Below are 9,120 nucleotides of genomic sequence, written 5' to 3' on the forward strand. Positions count from 1 at the left end.
GCAATGATAACTAAACTGTTATTCAACCAGTAAAAAATTATGAATATCACAAAAGTACAAAGCATATTGATGTGCATTACTATTTTATAAGGAATGCTTTCGAATTAAAATACATGGCATCTGACGATCATATTGCAGAACCACTTCCAAAAGGAATATTTGTATTTTTCAGAGATCAGATTGGTTTAGACACGTATATTTATTTATTTTTGATTGAAATATTATACCATAGTACCATTGAATTATTGAATTTTATAAACCCCTTATTATATACTAGGATATACATAGCATAGTTTTAGTGAGCATATGTTTATTTAAGTAAACAGCTACTTCGTTAAGTAGCTGAGGTTAAGACCTCAGCTTGATAAATACTGCTGCAGACACTTCAAATGAACATTCTCCATATATATATCCATATATATATATTTCTATATACTTTTATATACATTTTATTTAATTAGTTTTATTCGTAGTTCCTTAAATTATCACAATGGGGAGTAGCAGATAGACAGCGATGAAGACCATTATTTTCAACGTGAAGAAGATTAATAATATTAATTTATAAAAAGAGAATAAATTTTAAAAATTGTATGTATCTTAGTTATATATTATTCAATTAGTTTTTTTTTTCATAATATCTTTTATTTTGCACAAATTATAAAAAAGTTATCTTAAGTGCTAGAAATCCTATAAATATTTTTTTGAAATCTGAGTAATTCCTCACCTTTTATAATAAATTGGATATCGGTAGGAATTGAAGTTTGTTTATTTAAGAATCATCAAATTTTAATTAAAAAAAAATAATTAAATAAAATAAAAGATCAATTTTTTTTTTAAATTGTTTATGTTTATGTTTATTTAACAAAACGTAAACAACAGTCAATTTATTTTGAGTCAATTTTATAATGTTATATACGAGTATATTTGCTAGGCTGCTTAAGTTCTAATAAACTCATTGAATCTAATAAATATATGTATATAAATTGTTCCATATATCTGGTATTTTGTATATTCTTAGTTACATACATAAGTGTCACTTTTAATAGAACAAAGTTCTGCTTGAGTTTCAGTTCTTTAACTTTCTGGTAATTGTTTAATAAATGCATATTATTTGTGGTGCAGAATACTGGACAGAAAGTTTTTTTGGGTTTGCCGAATCCCCAACACCTTGGTCAAAGACAATTTTGTAACAAATTACATATACTATTACTTATGATATACGTTTTTACAGATATATTTGTAAATATGTTTTTCAATTTTCGTTCGTAATACATCAATTGATATAATGAATTTATTTGAGGTGGCTTTTGAGTTATACATGATGGAGTCAATAATTTTTATATATACTAAAACTTTACCTGTTGATATTAATAAAGGAATAAAACATAAAATATATTTGAATACGATATCTGAACAATTTTATAAATAATTAACTTGTTTTTGCATCGGTTTATCACTATATATAAAATTTGGACTAAGTACCATAATCTGGAATCATAACTAAGTACTAAAGATTAATGTGAATGTATAGGCTAATGAAAGATTGAATTTGTACTGGAACGATTTAATGATAATGGTATAAAAATTAAGATTATATATGTAGAAATTTTTCTATTCGCTTAATAAGTTTTACAATATACTTTGCGATTAAAAAAATTGAGTTCTATTGTGATAAATGGTGTTTTTAAATTCAAGCGGACAGATGTACTTCTGACAATCGTTTCCAAATATCTTCAATTAGGAATAATTTTGAAATACAATATAATCTTAAATATAAACCTGCAGCAAGAAACATGTTAGCAATAAATCCCAACTAGATACATTTTTTTCAAAAACATAAAATATCTTTGGATTCAAAGTTGAAAATGTATAGTCATCATAAGTTACTCTGTTTAAGTTTAAAGGTGATATATGTTAGGTAATTGAGAGAAATTTATTTTGAGCTATACATTTTAACTATATCGATTATATTTTTCATATGAAGTGTGAAGATGACAATTTGATTGACACAGAATATACCCAATCTACTACTTCATACTCTATAGAACCATTATATAAAGAACGTTTAAAATAATCTCTGCGCAAATATAGCCGAGACCGGCGATTTGTGTAGTCGTAAGATACAGCCAAAGGCAAAATCGGTGATAATATGACTCATTTCATCACACAACAAGTAATAGAGATATAATAATAATATAATATAACTTATTTCATCACACACAAGTAACATAGATTTTTTAAAGAAATGTTAATAAAACTTCTATTAATTAAATGATATATTTTTTATCAAGGATAGTTGAAAATGCACGTAAAGATTTATTTTTTATTTAAAAGATTATAAAGAGGTTTTTCGAACAGTTGTGAACTATGTTATAACAAAAACTCTTTTTATATTATTTTATTTAATTAAATTTTAGGCTCACCACAGACATCTCATCAGTGGTCTTGGAAATAATTCTTGTATTCAAATGTTCGTAAAAAACTTTTTGAGACTACAAGTACCAGGAATCGAACTCGTGTCCTGCCAAATTTGAAGCTCAGAGTCAGCGCTCCTTAACCAACTGACACAAAGCTGTACTTGACTTTTATATTCACACATTTTTCTGGAGTTTTATTAATTTGCTGAGAAAGTTTTATTTTACTTGTTGTGTTTATATTAGAATGAAATCATAAACCAGCTGTAGAATTATTGAATTAATTAATTATATTTTTTATTTTTAATTATTAAATTTCAATACTATTCTGTTTGTAGAGGCATTATTTGTTGCATGATTTATATATTCTTTCTTATGTATAGAACCTAATCTAGGTAATACTGAGAAAGTCATGCTAATGTTACTCCACGAGTCGCACGGGCAAGACCAGTGTTTTGTGAATATAAGTTGTAATGTAACGCCAAATTCTTCAGATGGAAGATTATATAAAAATAATTTTAAAATTATCGATATATTTCTTATACAAAACTTAAATGTTTTGCATTAAATATAATGATTAGTTAAATTTAATTATTTAATGACTTTATATGTAGGTTACGACTTAGTTCAAAATAGCCATATGTTGCACCATAGATAATTTATAACAGATCAGAAATACAATACATCTTCATTAGTACTTGCTATGATTAGAATTCATTTTTGCAAACTATTATGTGCTAACATATTCTTATATCATATGTATATATAATATCTACGTCATCATATCTATAACATCGTATTATTCATATAAATTGCAAATAACATAGTTCAATGTTCCAGGTATGAATACATGTTATAAATCCAACTATTATAGCTACTATTATATGGGATTTATTATGCATCGCGACTAATAGACTATTATGTATTTGATAACATTATATAAAATATATACTGTATAATATATATATTCTTTTAATAATATGATAAATCTTTTTATCATAATGAGTTTACTTCACACTTCTTTAGTAAATATTATAAAAATAAATTTTGTTTTACAATAAGTTTAAGATGACAAATTAATTTAATTCATTTTAAATATATTTAACAAACATATTTAAAAACCTCAAACCTTTTATAATTTTAAAAAATGTAATTTAATTCGAAAAACCTTATATATCAAACATAATTAAATTATAGACACAACCATAAAATACGAAATGAATTATAATATATTCATAAATACAAATTTAATAAATTTTAAATACGAGTTAAAATTTAAATTTTGCTACATTTAAAAAAAAAATTATTGTATCCTACCAAAAATCTTGCCATATTTCATATTAACAATTTCAAAAAAACATTAAAGATATATTAAAAAATATAAACTAGAAAAGTTTTTCCATATTTTTCTTAAATGTTTTATTTAATATATTTGCATATCATGTATATAAGTTCTTATATGAATAGTTTCAGAGAAGGACATCACAAAAACATTCTTATACATATAATCAATAATCGTAAGTACTTCAATTTTTTGAAATATATATAGCAATACATATACATACAATATATATAGCATATACTTTCGCTTAAGTGTATTCAAGATATATATTTAATATAGGTAATAAAAGCTTCATAGTATACATATATGGTATATGCACTCATAGTAAGTATAAATTTTCAAATAAAGTTGAAATGATTTATCTTTTGAAATATTAGAAGTATTTAAGATTTTAAATAATATTCGTATTTCTGAGAACGCCATAGGTAAACGAAAGCATTGTTGGTGACGACATAGAAAAAAAGAAACTTTAAATTTTATATAGAAAATATAAAATAATAAGAATCAACTAACCTGATTTGGAATTTGATTTAACTAACACATTTTTCAGAATCTCTTTGCTACTATTTCTGATCGCAATTAACATCAGAACTAGCCTTACTAGTACTTTGCTCAATTTCCATACATATTGCCTTTATTGTTTCAAGTGTTTCAGGAAAGTTTTTCACAGCATTCTCATCATTTCCATCAGTTTCTGACTTCTCAGGATAACCTTCCAATGGCCCTTCGTCATCACTGATATCACTTTCAGTAGGCTCCTTTGGAACGAATTTGCTTAATATCTCTTCAGTGGCGTAAAGATCAATATAACTAGCCACTCTTTTCAAATAGTTCTCCGGTTGGTGAAGATATAAATCAGCTGCTTTCTTATTAAGTGCGTCGGTAGGATTTGGTTGAAGTAGAAGAGATGGCAAAAAATGATCAAAGACATTATTCAAATTATATTTGGCACACCAATGTTCATTCAACAGATCCAAACATATTGTTCCAAATAATGCATCAATATTTGGATGATAAATGCGATTCAAAAAATTTATTGCTGGTGGGTTACGTGGATAATTCGCAGGCAATTGAACTTGAATTTTCCAAACACCATTTTTATACAGAGTATCATCAGGACCATAAAATTTAACATGAAATAAATTATAGCCTTCAATAAATTTAACTTCAAACTCGCCCTCAATAAGTTTCTTAACATCCAAAGCCTTACGTCGTTCGCTTGCCATTGTTCCAAGTCCAAAATCACCCTAAAAAAATACTATTCATACAAAAATATATAATAATTTAATAAAATTACTTAATAATTAACTGATTTTAAAAGAAATTAATTTCATTAGCATTATTGTTTACTTAACTCTACGCCAAAAAGAATTGCGTCAACCAAGTTCAATAGTGACAAAAATTGAGAGTTTGCTTATTTAGATATGATCAAATCTTATCCATATTTTGCGAACTCAGATTGAATTCCTAGTAATAACATTTTTATTCATATATAATTTTGTTTGTGTATTTGTAAGCATTATTTCTCATAAAAAAAATACGTACAAAACCAAACCATACAAAATATGGTTTATTAGATACAAATAACACTCCATTTTTGTCTGTTTTCATATAAATTCTTTTCATTAACTGACCTAAGCACAACTGTATCAATCCGTATTTTTAAAACAAACTTTAAATGGAAATATCCAATAATTGCTATAGTTTCAGTCATTGATATGTATCGAGTATCAAGGAACGAAACTATCTAAGCTTACACATATAACTATACTTAACATTTCAGTTTGTAGTGCGAACTGAATTTTGGCATGGAATCAATCCTTCAGTTCTGTTTTTAACAATCATATAAGCTATTAAGCTAAAGTGTTTCTCATAAAAAACAATGGTTAATCTAAATTTATATCTATCTAGCAACATTTAAATAACAAATACTTACGCATATACTGTTGCATATTAGGAGAACAATTTCAAATATCAAATATATTTCCGAGAAACTTTGCATACAGTTGAGTAATGCTGAACTAACTGCCTCGTATTTCGCAATTCAAATTTCAATCGAAAGGTGTAAACTTGATACTTAACCTGGAAAACGTTTCTCAACCTTACTTGGGATTAATCATTTAAGAGTACCTATAACGCCTTATTGGGTTTTGCCTGCTCCAATCCAATTGAAAAACGTAGAACAAAGTATCTAAATAAAACATTTACAATGCTCTCTACATTTTTTGATAGAAGAAATAGAACTTGTCTATAGAACTAGATATATTTATTATAAATAATTTAAAATAAAATTAATAGAAATTAAATGTATGACAAAAAGATATAAGGACATATAACAAAATAATAAAAATAAAATAATATTTTGTGTATTATTTAATTTTTTTTATATCTTCATATCTTTTTAATATATTTTTAATTTCTATTTATTTATTAATATAAAAATTATATCCTTTATTTTTTAAATTTATATATGTCTCTTCATTTTTACATATTAATTATTCATACTGAACTATTAACACGAGGATATGATCAAGGAATTAAATAAATTTTAACTTCAAAAATTTTTTAATTTTTAATTGTTTTATTTTCATTAATTTTTATCTATTTTTATTTAATTTATTTATTTAGAAATTCTTAAGTACAAATTCATTCTAAAAGAATGCGAATACATTTGAACGCCAGTTTAGCTGAATTTTAATATATATATTTAAACTTTAATTTCACTTAAATTGTTGTTAAAAAAAAATTGCTTAAAACACTCAAAATTATTTTAATAAAATTGAAAAATTATTATTTCACAAATATATATTTAATCATAAATATATTCAAAAATGTATATATATATATATGCACTCTTACTTATATGATATATATTATATATGAATTTAATGTTTTTAATTGCAATAATTGAATAAAAAAAAATTCAAATTATATACACTTTTAAAATACATTAAAAATGTGTGTTATTAATTTATTCATTTATAATAATTAATTTTTGGAGAAAACGTATTTTTTAAATAAATCTTTTTTAATTTTTGGTCTATAAATCAAGAAACTTAATTTCAATTTACTTACAAAAAATTGGTCAAGAAAAGATAATATTTTCACTTATTACCTCAAAGTCAACTTACGCACGTGAGCTAAGACCACAGACTGATTTACATTTTCTAACATCTTTAGCAATTGAAGTGCCTGTTAAATTAACCCGATCCGAAAAGAAAGAGAATTGCCAACTTCTTATTATATTCAAATGTATCTAATTTTCTGAACTTATTTACAATTCACAATAGTGTGTCCTATAGATTTTTAATCTACGCATCGTCCGTTACGCCTCAAAGAGCCAGTAAAACAGTCGAGAGGATCGAACTTTAAAAGAATTGACTGATAACCTAAGCAAAGAATTGGTACATATGAAATCCATCGGAATGGGAATTTAATATGCAGTGTCTTGTATTTGGAACAATTAAAGTTTTTGGAATGGCCAAATTGGTAGAAATTTGAAGCTATTGTGTGATTTGAGGGTTTATTGAAATTAGGTACTTAGATTAACAAGCTTGGAAGGAGGTTGCTGTATAATTTAATTGCTATCAAGTTCCGTTGTAGTAGTTTGACTTATACTAATCGCATAAAAAGCTTTATGTTTAATCATGACGTTAACTGTAAAGAGTAATGTTAAAGAGGTATATTTCTGACATTTGGATTAGGTGAGATAATTGTTTAAATATAATTTCTTTGTCAATACAATATTCGACGAACTGAAATATATCCGTATTATTATTTGTTAATATAGAAGCAACAATGGATCGATAGTGAATTTAGAATATGTATTGCATGTGTTTTAAATAATCAATTTAAATAATTTATTTAATCAATAATAAATCATATTTTTATTGATATTGTGAACTGAGTATAAATATAAATGAAATAGAAGAATCATATGTTATAATAAATTTATTGTTTTTATTGACCCACCAGAATTATTCTTTAAGAAGAAATACATTCCAATGTGTATAAAACTTAGTTGACACAGAAAGTAGAACCAACTGATCATTTTGTTCACTTAATTGGAGTAAAAAACAGTTTGAAATAGGTCTATTACACCATGGAAAAATCATCTGTGATTCAAATCTCACTTTTGGTTAACGAGCTCTGAAATAAGGTAAAATCATCTATTCACAATTAGAATAAGAAAAATCTACAAGTGAGGCCACAATGTCCTCACGTCTCGAAGAATACAGTACGTTAGATGCTTAAATACAATACGTAAATTATTCATGAAAGCCAATATTAGAAAAAAAGGACTTATGAAATACTGAAAAAAAAAAACAAGTCTAACGGAAAATTTGAAAATAATGGTTTATAAGAGAAATAGCCATAGGTTTTATAAGCTAGGAAGAAGAATTAAAAAACAGCCGGAGCTTGTTTAGGTTTTATAGTTTTATAAGTGTGGAACCATGGTAGTGCTAAAAACGTGGCAAAAGATATTTAATTAAAAAGGATGTCGCATTATTTAATACTATTTGTATGAATAAAGTAAAGGAACCGGCAATTCATATGCCCTGTAATATTTTTAATTGTATAATTAAATTATTTTAAAAAACGAATTTCCTAATCTTGTTTGTATTTACTGCTGTCTACAAAATTAATATTATTCCAATAAACCAAATAGGTGTTAAGACTACTAGCAACTATACTAGTGGTTTACACCTACCATAAAAATATATTTACGGTTTATGCGTCGCCATAGGAAATAAATTTATACCACAGCTTTAGTCTATAACTCCGAAGCATGTGTCTGTGATTAGAATTTTGAAGGATTTGGGTTAAATTCTTGCTACTTACAGTATTATAGAGGACGAAATAAATTTAAAAAATATAAATATAAAATACAAAGTTTATTGATAATGACGAGCAACAGTTTTATAATGGTGGAACTATGCTACAGCCAGAAAGATGTCAGAAGTTCACGAACTTAAATTGACAATATAGTTCAATAATATATTTCTTTACCATAGAAAAATTATTTTTCATTTATATTTTTAAAAAAAAGAAACGAAAAAAAAAAATTGCAAACTAAAGTGTCCTTAAAAACTATTTACAAAACATATTATTATAAAACATGACCTATGGCTCCTTACTCACCTACGTCTCCCCCATTTGGTCTGCAATCTCTTCCGCCCTAATGGAATAGTCCGCCTGTTTCAGCAAAAACTTCTTTGGGATTGCACTAACTATAAGCGCAAGTCTGACGGCAAGCAATTCTCCATCTCTGTCCTTTACGACACTGCCAAGATCGCTCGCATTGATGAATTCCTTTTGACACTCGCCCGTAGGCACCTTACCCGGCTCCATAACTTGTCCCCT

The 9,120-nt window shown here is 25.8% G+C and overlaps 1 protein-coding gene across 1 annotated transcript; it reads right to left on the reverse strand.

The window, feature by feature from the left end:
- Positions 1–4,131: 4,131 nt before the first annotated feature.
- On the reverse strand, positions 4,132–6,901 carry LOC119661867 (ubiquitin-conjugating enzyme E2 H-like). Its single transcript, XM_038071371.1, has 3 exons — positions 6,832–6,901; positions 4,270–5,014; positions 4,132–4,166 (listed from the first exon to the last, which is right to left on the reverse strand). Exon 2 carries the CDS (start codon positions 4,980–4,982, stop codon positions 4,320–4,322), a length of 663 nt encoding a protein of 220 aa, XP_037927299.1. The 5' UTR covers positions 4,983–5,014; positions 6,832–6,901; the 3' UTR covers positions 4,132–4,166; positions 4,270–4,319.
- Positions 6,902–9,120: the final 2,219 nt, after the last annotated feature.

Source organism: Teleopsis dalmanni, chromosome X, assembly GCF_002237135.1.
Source record: "Teleopsis dalmanni isolate 2A chromosome X, ASM223713v2, whole genome shotgun sequence".
Taxonomy (NCBI): Eukaryota; Metazoa; Arthropoda; class Insecta; order Diptera; family Diopsidae; genus Teleopsis; species Teleopsis dalmanni.